The sequence below is a fragment of the Dasypus novemcinctus genome, chromosome 7 (genome assembly GCF_030445035.2).
Source record: "Dasypus novemcinctus isolate mDasNov1 chromosome 7, mDasNov1.1.hap2, whole genome shotgun sequence".
In the NCBI taxonomy this organism is placed as follows: Eukaryota; Metazoa; Chordata; class Mammalia; order Cingulata; family Dasypodidae; genus Dasypus; species Dasypus novemcinctus.
In genome coordinates this window covers 88924556-88940565 of record NC_080679.1, presented here as the reverse complement: position 1 = coordinate 88940565, position 16010 = coordinate 88924556, and the positions used below count along the sequence as shown (strand labels likewise).

Genomic DNA, 16010 nt, shown 5'->3' with positions numbered 1-16010 from the left:
CTGGCAAGAGAAGATAACCAAGCAATTTTCCTTCTACTGTGGCTTTAAAAGGGGTAGTCAAATAGAGAACATGAGAAACATTTATTTATACCTCTTCACAAAAAAAGTTTGAGGCTGCTGGCAAAAATACACACACCACCACAACACAGAAATAGATATGGAGTTCAAGGTGAAGGGAAATAAGGATAGAGTGAGAAAGAGAACCCAGGAATAGAGTTATTACAAAGATAAGGGAACCAGAAAGTGAGGTCCTGTGGAGCCACCAATGTTCGATGCAAATTTGACTCAGAATTTCTTAGTGGTAAAAATAAGAAAATACAACAGTTCTGGAATTGAGCACTCATTAGGGTAAGGCAAGTTCAGGGTTCAGGAGAAGTTCTGGTTTTCCTGCCTTTAAGGGTAGAGGGAGCATTTTCCTGTGGGTCCTTGTGAGGATCACATCCCAACCCTGTGTGCAATACCAGGCTGACTATCTAGTGCCCAAGGACCTAGGTGTAGGTTTGGAATTCTACAAGGGCAAAAAGCAATATAGTTCAAGACCAAGGCTCACTGATGTCTTTGCTCCATCCCTGAACAGTGGTTTTGAAATTGGGCTCTGATGTGGTGATTCAGGGATCCCGCCAATTTTCCATATGAATTTATTTCTTAGGTTTTAAGTGCAAAAACTAATAATAAAGAGTAAGTGCAGGCAAATAGATGGCACTTCCAATTTTAACACACAGATGACCACCTCCAGATTAATTCACTTCAAGTGCAGACCCTGGACTGTGTCTCCTGCCAGCTTGTTATGCACATCTGAACTTCTTATAAATGAGTCATTGATAAGGAAAGTTATAGTTCTGCCTTGGTATTCTTTTAGAAATTCAAGTCTATACATGCCCATTCACATAAAATCGGACAAAGACCCACATAGGTACCATGTTCAAACAAATGCCCAGCCAAGAGTGGCTACGACTAGTCAGTATATACCCTCCCCATAATCTGGTAGTCAGTTGTACAGTAATAAATAACTGCCTACCATGTTGAATCAAGACAAAGTGGCCTCATAAGATTGAAACTGACTGGGTTTTTAGGTGCTACTGGTCTGACTTTTACAGCTATTAGGAAGAACGGGAACAACTGCATTATTAGGGATTCAACCTTGAAACAAAAAGAACCCTGTTTTTTCCAGTTTCTAGATCGATTTATCTCAAAAGGACCCTAAGAAAAAATGAGCTGTTAGAGAATTGTTACCTTTTTCAATCATTTATGGGTATGAATAAGGATTTTCTTAGTAATGTACAACCAAAATGAAACACAAAAATAAATGAGATACATTAGGTCACTGATATTGTTCTGCAACTCTTGTCCAGAATCCCTAGTCTCAAACGTCTGAGTTCATCAAAAATGCCTCACTATTTTTCCTGATAAGTTTTATAAATGTTGTATATTTGTACATATAAAATATATATTTAAAAAATATACTCTTAATCTACTGCATATGTAGTTCTGTTTAATATTTCATTTAATATATTCATTTAGTCTTTTCGACTAAAAAACTTTGAAAAACTCCTTGCTGGGGGCAGTTCTGTTAGAGCTTTGAGGAGGTAACAATCCCCTTAGCCCTGCAAAACTGGGTGGGGCCTTTCACTTCCAGCAATAAGCATCCTCATCTACTTACCCAAGATGCTGTACAAGTATCATCCTTTTCTCTGTGTGCCATGACAACATTGGGAAGCTCTGGGATGAACAATAGAGCTGCAAATCCTCTAAGCAATTCTTCATAAATCTGATTTTTTACAACAGTTGACAAGAGCTGGTACAAAGGACAAAGTTAAGTTCTTTGGCAAGATATTTCCTACCCATATTAAGAACAGAGCTGAGGGCAGACTTATATCCTCTTATGAAAAGTTAAGAGGCAAATAAAGACAGGTGCGTACTTCAATAGATGGCTGCCTTACCATTGAGACAGAGGAGGCCCAGAGAGGGAGCAGAAGTGGAGAGAGACAGAATTATTAACAAAGAACTGCCCCAGAAATTCCTCTTTCCAATGGAATCCAGAAAAATGGAATATGATAATGGCGAGAACTAGTTATTTTTAATTGAGGGAGGAAGCAATGTGGCATTTGAGTTCTAGATTCAAAGTCAAGAGACATGGGTTGCAACCCCAGGCCTGCTACATCCTTGTTCCATGAGACTCAGAGAAAATCACTTAACTCTCTTAATTGTAACATGAAAGAACTAAATCAGAAGCTCTTAACTGGGACCCAATGTCACAATCTCCTGGGTAAAGGAGATTTTAAAGAACATAATGATAGAAGCTAACATTAATATGTGCCAAAGTGTGTTCTGAGCACTTTACAGGTATAAACTCATTTAGTTCCCACAAAAACCCTATGTTACAGGTACTATTATCCTGATTTTGAAGGTGAGGAAACTGGGGCATAGAGTGATTGAGAAATTTGACCAAGCAAGTGGCAGAGCCAGTTGGAAGGCTCCAGAGCCTGTACTCTGCAATATAATTGTGTGTTACACTGTCCACCTCTCTCCATGTATCTCCTCTGAATATTCTGGCACAGAATCTGCTGAAGAAGGGCCTTGAGCATGCAAATTTTAATTCTGGTGAGCACTCCTGGTTAAGAACCACTGGACTAGAAGAGATAAAAAGGTCTATGATTCAGACAGAGATGTAAACAGTATAAAGTTTTAAATTAAATAAATGCCCTCATTCTTTCACTTCAAAAAACTTAGACAAATAAAATGGGTATGGATTTTAACAGAAAACTGAATGGTATCAAACTTAAACAATGAAGGACAATGAATAAAGGGATGATACAAAAAGTCTAAGAAGCAAAATATTACCTTGCCACAGCTAGGTAGAATACATAGGACCATTTCAGGAGATTAAGAATTGGAGAGAAAGCTATGCCTTATACTAAAAGGCAGTAATAATATTTTCATAATTTATGGTCTGGTTTTTGGGATGAAGAGGAATTGTTTTGGAAAAATGATTGGAAGGATGTTCTTCTGTCCAAAAAGGCTGGTAGGCCCAATCTGTTTCTAGGATCACACAGGACTGCCTCCTTTGTTTTATCTTTAAATTAACAGTCCTTATGTTATAGAAAAGTGGCCTTTGTAAAGCTGGAAATAAAAAATTATGCATGTAAAAGTTGATGCTCAAAAAAAGTTACTAAGTTCAGTACTTAGTAAGATGCTATGGCATTAAGAATAAATGAGGAAGACAAGAAGTCTTGGCCACATAATTTAGACAAGTTCAAACTTGGACCCAGGCATGGCCAGTGAGCAAGTGCATGGAAAGCCAGGCAGAGACGGAGGCCACGCTCCACAGCAGAGACATGAACTTGGTCAGGATGTTGTGCATCTACTCCCTCACTAACTCTAGATGTCCCACATTAAGGGAAACTCATCGTCCCGTTCTCCCACTGAGTCCTATGGCTCTTTCAGGCATCCCTTCTCAAAAGTCTCCAGTCTGAAGCCAAATGATCCTAATCAAGGAATTGCAGGGTGCAGACCTTTCTTTGTTTAGTAAACCAAGAGCAGCTTTTTTCCAAGTTTAAACTTCCCAAAGTGAATTACAAAAATGTAAGAAAATAATTAAGCATCGTAGGAATATATAGATCTTATCACTGTCAGCCATAAAGACAAAGTTTCTAATGGTCCACGAATAACAAATGAATAGATCTATTTCAACGGACAAATAAATACGTTTAATCATGAGTTTTCTACTGCATTTAAAATTTACCAGTCTGGAATTGATGCGGTACTTCTTTCCATTTAATAGCCACACCAAAAGCATACAAACTCATAAAGCAAACATATACTCAATATGAAAAGTTTCCCCTGAGAGTGGATGAGAATTCCCAGACAAGGGAAAAAATAAGCTCTTCCTTCTGATTCACATTTCTGTTAACGATACCACCAAACTTCCAGTTTCTAGACTTAAAATGTTACACTCATCCTTGAATCATATTTCTCCTTGGACCCATGCCTTACTTCACATTCCATCAAGAACAAATCCTGAGGCAATCTCTATCCCCTGCCTTCCCAGTAAATCACACCCCGTCCTCTGGCTTTCAAGAGGCTCTGCAGTATGCCCAACAAGTAACAGACAAAGCAGGCTGCCAAGCTAGTTCTTCAGTGCTGGGCTTGGGCTGTTCACCCCACCCTGGACACTCATTCAGTGCCAAGCTTTTCCTAATGCCCTAGTCATATGTGCTCACTCCCTCTTTTTTAATCTCTGTAGCGCTTTATACTTCTCACAGGAAAGAGGTTCATTCTGGTCTGTATCACTGTGAAGTTCATTTTCTTGTCTTTTCAAGACAAGAACCACCTTAAGGGCAGGAAATATATCTTAGCAGAGTATCTACCCTATTCACTAGCATGGTGCTTGATAAATATTTGTTAAATTAGTTAAAGAAAGGACTCACCACTCACTTTCACTTGTTTCATTTCTCCCCTAAAGTGGCTTACCACTTTTAATTAGATTTATACTCATAATAAAATTACAGTGCTACTATATGCCCATTATTTTCTAAAGTGATGTTTTAGGAATTGTTAGGCAGCAATCCCTAAAAGTAAGTTTATTTTTGTATGTGCATTAACCTTCTCAGGCATCAAGCAAATTACAAATTACATACTTTCTCTGTGGTGTTGTATGTCAAGCAGGTAACCAGGAGCTGAGTTTCATGTAATCAGCTACATTAAAAGGGATTACTTTGTTAGATATCAGGAAAGATGAGTTTCTCCTCTTTTCTTCTGAGTTTTTTATTCTGGTAGATATTCTAGTGGATTTAAGGGAAGAGTTCATCACAAAATCTTGTTAAACCTTTCACGACTAAATATCTGGTCTTTTTGTAGCTTGCAGCGAACTGAGGAACATGGGTGCTGGTGAGGAGAGGACAAGGCTCTTGAACTGGTAGTGTACATTTGGGGAGGGGAGGAAGTAAAGTACAATGATTCAGAGCCTGGACTGTCAGCGCTCAAGGCCCTGCTCCACCAAGACTACCTGTATCATTCTTCAGCAATGAGAAAAAGAAACCTATCTCAACATCATCTTTAAAATGGGGATAATAGTACTGCTCATAAAGTTGTTCTAAGGATTACATAACTTGGCACAGTCACTGGCACTTAGTGAGCATTTGACAAACGTCAGCTGCTACTAGTAATACTTAGGTGCTTTACATTTAACACAGGATTTTTTTCACATTTATTATGAAATCAAGATGGGAAAATGCAAAGGAAGAGCTTGTAAATTTCTAAGATTTATGGTAACCCAATAAAGAAATTCTAAATAAAGCCAATTGCAAAATAAAGATTAGAGGCTTTTATTCCTGATGGCATTACCTTCACAGTTATGTAACCGTTTATAATCCCTCCCCACTGCCCCCTAAAAGGCTGCTGCTATAGAAATGCAAGGTTCATATAAAGGAACACTAAATGGACATAAAGTCATTTCCATCAGCATTCACAGAGAAGGACAGGATGATTTTTTTTTAAATTGTGGTCATGCTTATGATTTTCAGTGCTGGCTTCCCAATTAACTTCTTCTAAGGCTAAAATCAAACTTGGTCTGCCAATAGCTTGGGCAATATGGAGAATGGCTTTTCAGTGTGCCTAGAGATAACAAAAAGAAATCCTAAAGAAAAAGCCACTTGATGAGGGTAGGCGAAGTCTCTAAGTCTCTAAAAATTCATGCTTACTAGCAATTTTTAAACAAGGATAAATTAGAAAATGGATATAACTGAGATTTTCTGCCTAAATATGGAAAGAGTCAAATGCATGTAGATGGTTAGGTACTTACAATAATAAACTTAACATTTGAAGTTTCAATTACTCAGAAACAATACTGAAAGTCTATGACCTGTATAGCCACATTTTCTAATTTAACCTTGGTGTAAAATTGTTTATTTATCTGAGGCATGTATATGAGTTGTGCCATGCTTAGGCAAGGCCCTGTAGCCAGTGCAGGAGCACAGCCAGTCATCCAGGTCCACAGCTCACTAAGGTTTTGCTCTGACTGGGCATGCAGCAAGTTTAAGAAGAGATTAAATATTGCCTTAGTTTGTTAGTTTAAGGAAACTGTCATCCCTTTCAACAACAACAACAAAAAACCAACCCAAAAATCCTGAAAGCTCTAATGACAAAATTGCAGAGAAATTAAAGAAAGGTCCAAAAAGAGATGGTTTTCTGTTGTAAGTAGGTATTTCATGGGGGATTTACTTTTTATGCTAAAAATATTCTTTGTGAATTTTGGAATTTCCAAAAGTCTTCAGACTATACTTAGGTATGTCAAATATCTATTGTGTCCGAATTATTTCCTGAAGTGCTAGAATTCTTTTATACTAAGGGAAATGAAGCAGCTGAAATGAGCAAAAAAATTACTCTATATGGCTAATCTAGGACGTGAATGGGGTAAATAGTTCAGTTAAACACACTATTGCAACTAAACTCTCAAATCTGCTCTGACTTCTACCTTCAGAAAAAAATAATCACAATGATTTTACATTTACTCAGACTCCAATTCATCATGTGTTAAACCCTTTAACTTTATGGACTCTTACAGGAATATTGTCCATGAAGAGAGTTAGGAAATTAGTTAGTGACTCAATATGTTGACTTAGTAGATTGGCATGCCTTTTATAAAGGATGAGAGAGTCTGAAAACTTCATGTTGTAGATAACACTCTTCAGCAAAAAGCCCATGTTCCTTGAGCTAAGCCCTCAGTGTGTTATTTATTTAATGGAGCTCTAATTTGGTTCTTTCCTAGCAATTAACAGGAGCAAGCCTAGTCCCAGGAAATACTACTATTAGTATTTTAGGTATTGTGAATCTTCTGGAGCAATCAATAAGGATTCTTAAGCGGGTAAAAATTAGCTACTTTATAGACTGACACACTTGGAACTTACAAGGAATTCAATTTTTTATAACATAAATAAAGCATGGAAATGGGTTAAAAGCTATGTAAAGTATTAGAAACAAAAATGGCATGCATTTTCTATGATTAACTTGATATTAAAAACTCATCATCTTAACTTCATGTGAAGATTTTTAAAACCACAGCATTTAGTAGACTATTTTTTTTAAAGGCAGACACTTAATGAGAAAACAAATTTTCTACCACATTTGTACCTTTCTGTCTATGTTTATTTCCCACGTTGTTCTAGGAAATACGAGAAATAAAAATTCACTGTGTAGTTTTCAGTACCCTTATAAAATATAATTTAAAAAACTTGGAATACAATACAACTCAACACGCTCAATTCTACATTATTTGCAATATATCGGATACCAAAGAGAAAAACAATGTCAAACTTTCCTCACTGGTGCCTGTGAGTTAAACTAATGCCACAATTACCATTACTATGCCCATCACCACCAACAAAAGTCTTAACAATTTGTCTGAAAGACAACATTTGAGGAGTAAATTATACCTTAAAGCAGGGGTTCTTAACCTTTTTGTTCCATGGACCCCTTTGCCGGTCAAGTGAAAACCATGGACCCCTTACTAAGTCCACACTATACTGTGTATTATTTAATAAACATATCACACTTGCACCAACACATCCCCACAAGAATGATTTTTGAATTTCAATTCAAGCTGACAGATGCCTGGTTAAGAACCCCTGCCTGAAAGCAAGACCATCTCCTTACATTAGCTTCTAATTTAACCCTACATCAAAAGCTTTGGGTTTATAAGACTCGGGCGCCTCACTTTAGAATGATGCTGAATACAGGCAATCAAACCTTTGGTCTATGTCTTTTATGCCTGTTTAGTATAGCTATCTGAATATTCCTGCATGGAACATATGTGAAACTTCTCTAAAATAAATGGAAATACTAATGGTGCATTCAGGATTCTTGGATTTGGACATCTGTATAAAACTGAGTATATATATGAATGATCTTTTGTCACTTGGTTCCAAACCTCTTCAATTTAAAAATCAGACCGGGTTCCTTACGGATGGAATGATTTTCTGACTTCATCACAGAACCATCGTTCTATTTTGTATTTAAGGTCCCTCCCATTTCATGTAGTTTCTATAAATTCCAAAGGATTATTATATTTACCTAGGGATTTCAGAACACTGGGTCTGGCAGGCCCATTGTTACTCTTAGAGTAAATTTCAGGTAATGTCATATGAGGGTAAAGTTGACTAAGCATTAAAAACAACATTCATTTTACGAGAATACCTTTGCATTTCATTCTTCCCTAAAAATAGCCTAATCCTTCTGAATAAAAAAGATCCATTATTCCTGGATAGAGATAGACTGCTTGTGAAATTTGGAATGACAAAGAAGAAAGGAGATGTATATAGTGACAATATAGTTGTTTTAATGTGTCCATTTTCATGATAGCTGGCCCTCATTTTTTTGAAAATCAGAATTTAAAATATTCTTTTAAAATCAATGTTCAACAAATAAACCAGTGGTTTCAGAAAAACATTCAGTTCATTGTCTTAGATGTAGATGACTTGAATGAAAGCAGGGCCTCCCTTGGGGAACAGAAGGAAAGGCTAGAGTTTAGAGTCTACAGAACTATACAGAGGGCTGGCACCTCTTCTGTGCTCCCTATCTCAGTTAACTAAACTCAAGTTTTCCCTTTAGTTAGAGCTAAAATCTTAGTCATTTTTTAGTTTCTTTTATCCTGAGTCTAATTATACTCTAAATCCTCTCTATCTCAGAGACATCCTAGAGTCCTGCAGCCTCTCTCCTTCATATTTCCTACCACTGCCCTGGGTCCAAGCCAACCTTCCTAGCCTTTTCAGAATTACCAACTCAGAGGTAAAACAAACAAACAAAATGACAGAAATATGCCACTCTTCCATCCCAAAGGGCCGAATTCTTTACCGTTAAGTAGAAACTCTTAATTTTTTAACTTATTATTCAAGATCCTATATGCCCCCAACCTGCACTTCCAGCCTCATTTTCCTCTACTCTGGCCACCAGCAGCTCTGGCTAACAACTGCTGAATGCCAGCTAAGCCCCAACTGTCCTTCAAAACCCAAGCACTCTAGTACTTCCTGGGCTCTTGAAGAGGCCTGCGGGACAATATAATTTCCCTCCCCCATGAACTCGTCCTTGTCCTTTAAGGCTGAGATCTTCTCTCCTTCCTGAAACCTACCCCAATCCCCTCACATCAGGGTTCAGGACATCTTCCTCTGACCTCTCCCAGAACACCGCACTGATTATATAACATTTACGGTATTCTGCCTAAAATTACGTTTAGGTTTACCTCTATTGACCTATCTTGTTTTTGTTTCAAATTTCTAAGATTTGTATTGTATGCAAGAACATAAGGAAAATTTGCAGAGAACAGAAAACAAAGGGGCAGGAAATGAAAATATATTGGGTATTACAACCAGGGAAACCAATTATCTTTCAAAAATATTTCCTTTAATTAGTAACAGGTTACAATATTGTAAGCTAAATTTAATTACACATTTATATTAAAATCATGTTTACCCACATGCTTTGAAACCATTTAGAAATTGATTGAATGAAAGGAAAAATGCTGCTTTGGCAAGGACTGATTTAGGACTGAGAAGGGTTGTAGAAGGCAGGATAGTTAGTAGAAATATCTCATTTTGTTTCAAAATCAATAGACTGTGTTTTCCTTTAAATAAGTTGTTGATATATTTGACTTATCTGGACATTTTCATATGATGTCAGTTCCACAGTAACCTCTAAGCTACCTGCCTGACATTGCCCAACAGAAACTCACACATTTGCTCCCACAAAGACCAGGAAGACGACCTTAGAGTAAAAAGTTGCACATAAATGCTGTTTTCAAATCTTAAAAAAAAAAATTGACACAATGGAAGATTTTACATGCAGCAATTATTATGACAGGGAATAATTAGTGGTGAATCGGATAAGGCTGAAAATAATCTTCTGCAAGAACTAAAAAGAAAATAAAATGCCTCAATGAGAGGAAGTTGGAGGTTTTTATATTAACATACGCCACGTTCCTGCCTTTCCCAACTTTCAAGATCAGAATCTGGTGTTTTTCTCCTTATTTTTAAAGGTAGGAGTAGATACAATTTAAACTTATTCTAGTAGTTAGGATATTGAGAAATAAAAGGAATAGAAAAGATTAATATCTGTTCAGTGACAATGGCATTTCCAAACAGTGGACAGTACTTTAAATTCTTTGATTTAATTCTGACAATAATCCTAAGATATAAGCATTATTTGATCCAATTTAAAGACATTTAATTGACATTTTGATACCTGCCTTGCAATCTGATAGCTAAGCTGGGGTACCAAAAGCTAGCAGTCCTGAACACAGTATTTTATCATCTAGGTGACATATCTGTAAAGATATGCTCTCAGCGTTATAGTATAGTAGACACTGAGAGAACAGAACTGTAATGGAAATAAGATGCTAACTGTGAGGAAGTGAGGCATTTAAAAAGAAATTAGATTTATTAGTAGGCTCCAGGCATGAAGGAGGGAGAACTTGGCCCAGCAGAATAAAGGAGGGGAGGTGGGGGCATCTGAGGTGAGGCAGCAGCATGAGCAAACAGTTCTCATTTGTTACATTGTGGGGAGGAAGGAAGAACCACCTAATTCCTCTGGCAGTGAGAAAGAAGAGAAAGGGCCAAAGAATTTACAGGACATTGTAACTAGGGGGAAGGCATAGTCAAAGATTGCTCCAAAGCTTCAAGTTTAGGAGAGGAAATGTTGGAAAAGTGTTATTTTGAAGAGGGACAAGGCTACAGAGGAACTTGCCAAGAAAACAAAACCAAAAAGGCCAAGAGTTGAGGAGGAAGCATGGACAACAGCAGGGGCCGGGGTAGGGAGCTACAGAAAACAAGTGAGCCGGAAGATGCCAGTGCAGTTTCAGGTGAGAACTTGAAGGCAAGATGCAAAGGGTATGGTGGCAAGAAAACAGAAGCAATGAGCGCCTTCAACTCATTTCTCTAGAGGTTTGCCTGAGAAGTACGAAAGAGAAAAATAAGATGGTAGTTCAGTCAAAATGAATTATCTGTTGGACTTGAGTTTAGGGAAGGGAAAGAATTAAGAATGTGTGAAAGTCAAGGGGTGTAGCAGTTTGATCTTATTGATGAATTCCAAAAAGAAATATTGGATTATGTTTGTAAATGGATCTTTTCCTCTGGGCATATTATATTATATTGGATTCAGAGGTTTGCTTGATTAAGTAATCATGTAAACCTCTTGGGCCAGTAGGGTGTTAAAGAAATAACAAAAGGGATGGCAAAGGACAGAGTTGAGGGCTTTTACTGTTGGGAGTTTTGATGTTGGAGTTTGATGCTGAAGCGGAGCCCCAGGGAGGGGGGGAGAGAGCCGTTCACTGGATAGTCTACAGCTGACCTTGTGAAGAGAACAGAGTAGCTGAGCCCAGAGGAACCCATGAAGCCTGAACCCTCGCAGATGGTGGCAGCCATCCTGCTCCAACATGTGGAAATAGACTTTGGTGAGGGAAGTAGCTTATGCCATATGGCCTGGTAAATAAACACCCTTTATAAAAACCAACCAATTTCTGGTATTTTGTGTCAGCACCCCTTTGGCTGACTAATACAAGGGGTAAAAGATGAATCATTCTATTACCCAGATCATTTTATTACCTAAACCTGCTTTTTAATTGCACTGATGTACTCATTGAACAGATAACCTTTTAAAAACAGGGAACAAAGCTGCAGTAGCCTGGAGTAGTTGTGATGTCCAGAGAAGATTTCCCATACACCTTTCACAATTTAGAAATTACCTAGAGCTGGTCAACTTCTTTCATTAAATGCTTCTAGAAAACGTATCTACTTTCAAGCCACACCACCTCACCATTACCACTGTCACCACTCTGGCCTGGTCCTTTTCACTGGTGTCTCTCAGTAACCTGAACTGGCTGCTCTCTGAACCTCTTACGGCACCTGCCCCCTTTCCTCTTAACCATGCTTGATTTCGCCTTGCCAGTGCCATGAGTGGGTGGGGCTGCTCTGTCACCATCATCTCTTTTTCAACATAACATCTGCTTTTTAAAAAATATGCAAATAAATTTATTTAAAATTATGATTTCTGTAATTAGAGTTTTATAAATTGTTACAATATAGTACATATAATTCAAGAAGATTATAAACTTTAAGAAACTCATGGTGGGGGGACTGTGGCTTTTTAAAAATACATATACTTTTTTTTTTTTTTTAAAAGATACTTAGATTACATACATGTTACATTAAAAATATGGGGGATTCCTATAAGCCCTGCTCCCTCCTCTTCCCACATTTTCCCACATTAACAACATCCTTCATTAGTGCGGTACATTTGTTACAATTAATGTAACACATTTTGGAGCATCGCCACTAAGCATGGTTTCTAGTTTACATTGCAGTTTACATTCTCTCCCACACAATTTTTTAAGTTATGACAAGATATATAATGACTTGTATCTCTCACTGCAATGTCATTCAGAACAATTCCCAAGTCCTGAAAATGTCCCCATATTACACCTGTTTTTCCCTCTCCCTGCCCTCAGAACCATATCAATGTTAAAAGTTCTTCCATTGCTAGAATCACAATAGTCTATACGAGAACCACAGTATGCCTACTCTAGTCCATCATTCATTCCCCATCCTGAGGATTCCAGAATGGTGATGCCCACTCCACCTCTAATTAAAAGTGGGCTATGATTCCATAGGGGCATATTGATAGGGTTATCTTGCTTACAGTTCTATTGTCATTTCTTAACATTATAGCATCTGTTTATTCTATTCTACAAATAGCTTTAAAAGTATTTTTTGTTTTCTTCTCCAGTTTTCACAATCTTCACGTCATTCTTGCCTTTGGATTTCATGCATTGTTTGCACAGCACTGGGCTACTATTATAAACATTCTTGGATATCTTTTCTCATCTTTGGGTTAGATGACCTGCTAAAATATTCAAGCCCCCAAGAAAGCCAAATTATTTGTTTTAATTGTTGTCCCCTCCCCCAATTAGTCCTCATCAGGTAAATTTGTAATTAAAATGTTAAATTTTTATTTCTAAAACTTTTCTTCTTTACAAGAGCTATGGATTTTCATCTATCTTCCTTGAGAAGTTTCTGATACCTACACTATTCTAAAATCTCTGATTATATCCACTGGATTTTTCAACTCTAGGAGGAGTTCTTGTTACTTTCAACGAGTTACTTTTCATTGGAAATAAGTCCAGAAGAAAAATGTCCTTTTTTGCTCTTTCTACATTCTAAGACACAAAATTCAGCAAGTCAAATCTGGTATTTATTAGATGCTCTATGTTAAACAGAATAAAGCTTCTAACAGATGTCAAGATAGAGATCTCTATTACTGTTATGCCTTGCCTCTGTATAACATACATCAAGAAAACTATCATCAAAGTTAAATATCAAACCTGGAATTTTGCAAGAGTCTTTTTTGCAAATGACAGGAGAGAGTGTGGGTTGCAAACAGTTATTGCTGCCATTGATAATAGCAAAGAGAATGATGTTTACATGCGTTAAGAAGATCACATACATCAAACAGACAACAAGGAAGAGATGAGTTTCTAGATGAAATGATAAAAGGTTTTTCTACTCCATTTGGAATATGATTTGACTCAATAAAAAAAATTTTTTGGCTCAATTTTCAAGTACATATTTACTGTATATATCCATAATACGGTATTACTCTTCTTTTATGGTTATCTCACTGTCTTCTTGATGTTAAAACCCACCTTATATACTCCAAAACCAGCTGAGAAGTAATTTGTCTTTTGAAATCCTCAAGCCTTCTCATATACCTCAAGAATTTGAAGGTTAGCTTCATTCTTTTGTTTTCTACAAAGTTCTATCTTTAGCACCTTAGACTTTGTGGCGCTCTATCTACCTGTAATTACGCTGCAAAAGCATAAGAAGATGCCAGTGAAGGCCAGCAGCAGACAAGATAGCAGTTGCAATAGGGCAGGGCACCCTTGGCAAAGTTCCCTCTGCCTCCAGTCAGGGTGACAAACCCCAAGAGCTGGACTTGGTCTCATGCAATCCAGAGGCAGAACATTATCTCACTGCCCTGGAAGCCAAGGACTGAAGTTGAAGTCCAAGAAGGGTGAGCAAAAACGATGCCCCAGGGGAGTGGATGCAGCTCAGTTGTTGAGTACCTGCTTCCCATGTACGAGGTCCTGCTGGGTTAAAGCCATCACCTACCATTCCACTCTTGTCTCTGAAAATAAAAAAAGCAAACCACCACCACCACCTCCTCCTTACGGAAGGTCAGACGTTACTTAAATTCCAGTATGGAAATATTGCCCAGGTTAGTTTTGAAAAAAAAAAAAAATTTCTTAAACAAGAAGTAATGAATCTGAAATCTACCTAGGACAAGAGAAACGAGATGCTATCACTCAGATGTTCTGAAATGGGAATATTTTTCATGGAACGGGAAGAATTCTTGAGAAGTTTTCTATAGTTACGTAAAATTCCTTTTGTAAGGGACTATTATTGGCTTAGGAGAAATAAAAACTGCTATGTATTTGTAGGCTTTTAAGGCTCATTGTAATTAGATGCTTTTGTCTTTTTTTACACAATGATCTTTGCACTGTACAGAGCTTCTGGCTCTTTAGTTTATATTAGTGCCTTCTTAGTAAGTTAATGTAATGGTAGAAAGCAGCATATTTATACTCTATTCATGACATTATCATATAATACAAATTTATTTGGGAACCCTATGCACATTTACACATTTGTCTCACAAGAATCAGAAAATGTACAAGTGAGTTCCTACTCCCAGAAGAACAAGGCTGAACAAGTTGGACCATAAAACTACAGGAGTTGATTTAAACAAACTGGTAAGTCCCAGCTAGAACTAAGAGTTTCACGTGCTTGTAAGATAGGGTTAGAAGTTCACCTTTCTGATGAATGACAGCTAAAATGTCTTTTGGTAGGGGTAGTGGGCCAAATGAGGTGCTTCCACAGAAAATGAGCACTCCTGAAAAAGATCTAAGCATAAGTTGTTTTTTTTTTTTAATAGATTCACTTACTCAAGATTAACTCTTTATTAAGCCCTTATTATAGGAAGGAAGTCTGCCGAGTCCCAAAAAGATGCCAAGGTAAGTAAGACATCATTTCTGCCCTCCAGGAGTTGTAATGGAGAAGGCAGAAAGGTAGACAGAGACATAAGTTTTTAAAAATTCACTTTTCACTTCTCATCCACCAATAAACTGTCTAGAGAAGACACTCTATTTTATGTAGGCATTCAGCTGACATCAATACTGTTATTGGAATAGTGAAGGGTGTCTTGTCCTGAACCACTCGTATTACAAAACTTATGGCACTCCATAATACGATCAAAGAAATTTCAACAGCAAAAAGCGAGAGTGGGTACTCACGGCTGGCACAGCTTCACCAGGTCCTGGTCCGTGGTGTTGGGGGGCAGGCCTCGGATGTAGAGGTTCGTTTTACTCAGCTGGTCCCACCCTGAGTTGCTGCTGCTGCTGCTGTTGTTGTTGCTGCTGGTGGTGCTGGGGCTGGGAGGGGCCATGGGGTGCGCCGGGACCAGGGGCTGCTGGAAGGCAAAGACCCGGCGTCAGAGCCCACACAGGCAGCCGGCACCAGGCACTGGCCGACTGGTCTCCCAAGCACGAGTGCCCGGGATTCAGAGAGAGACCATCTTAACCGAAGCCACTCTGATTCACAAATTTAAACTTATACCCTAAAAAAGATCTGACTCATCCTTTTACATGGGAACACTGTAGTTTATGTATTTCATGCATCACTTTTTTGTCAACCTTCAATTTCTCTAATAAAAATAAATTAATTTTTAAAAACCCTTCCTTTAAAATGTTTACAAGATGTTAATATGAGGCAAAAATACAACCAAAGGAAAATATGGATAATAGTGTATAGTGATATATTAGTAATTTTCCATTAAGGATAAAAAAAAAAAGGAAATATACTAAATGAAAGACAAAAAGGACTACATATTGTCATATTGTTTGACTCCACCTATACTAAACATAAATACAAATAAATTAGAAAGACAGAAACAGAATAGCAGCTATGTATATCAGG

At 37.6% G+C, this 16010-nt stretch overlaps 1 protein-coding gene across 14 annotated transcripts in view; it reads right to left on the bottom strand.

Annotated features, from left to right (window-relative positions):
* Positions 1-16010, bottom strand: part of RBMS1 (RNA binding motif single stranded interacting protein 1) — a 225903-nt gene that overhangs the window by 82946 nt on the left and 126947 nt on the right. For 8 of the 14 annotated variants that reach the window (XM_058300786.2, XM_058300789.2, XM_058300794.2 and 5 more), the window contains exon 2: positions 15329-15504. In XM_058300786.2, coding sequence (XP_058156769.1) covers positions 15329-15504 — 176 coding nt within the window. The remainder of the gene's footprint in view (positions 1-15328; positions 15505-16010) is intronic. The other 6 variants (XM_058300791.2, XM_071216373.1, XM_058300787.2 and 3 more) reach the window with 1 other exon arrangement.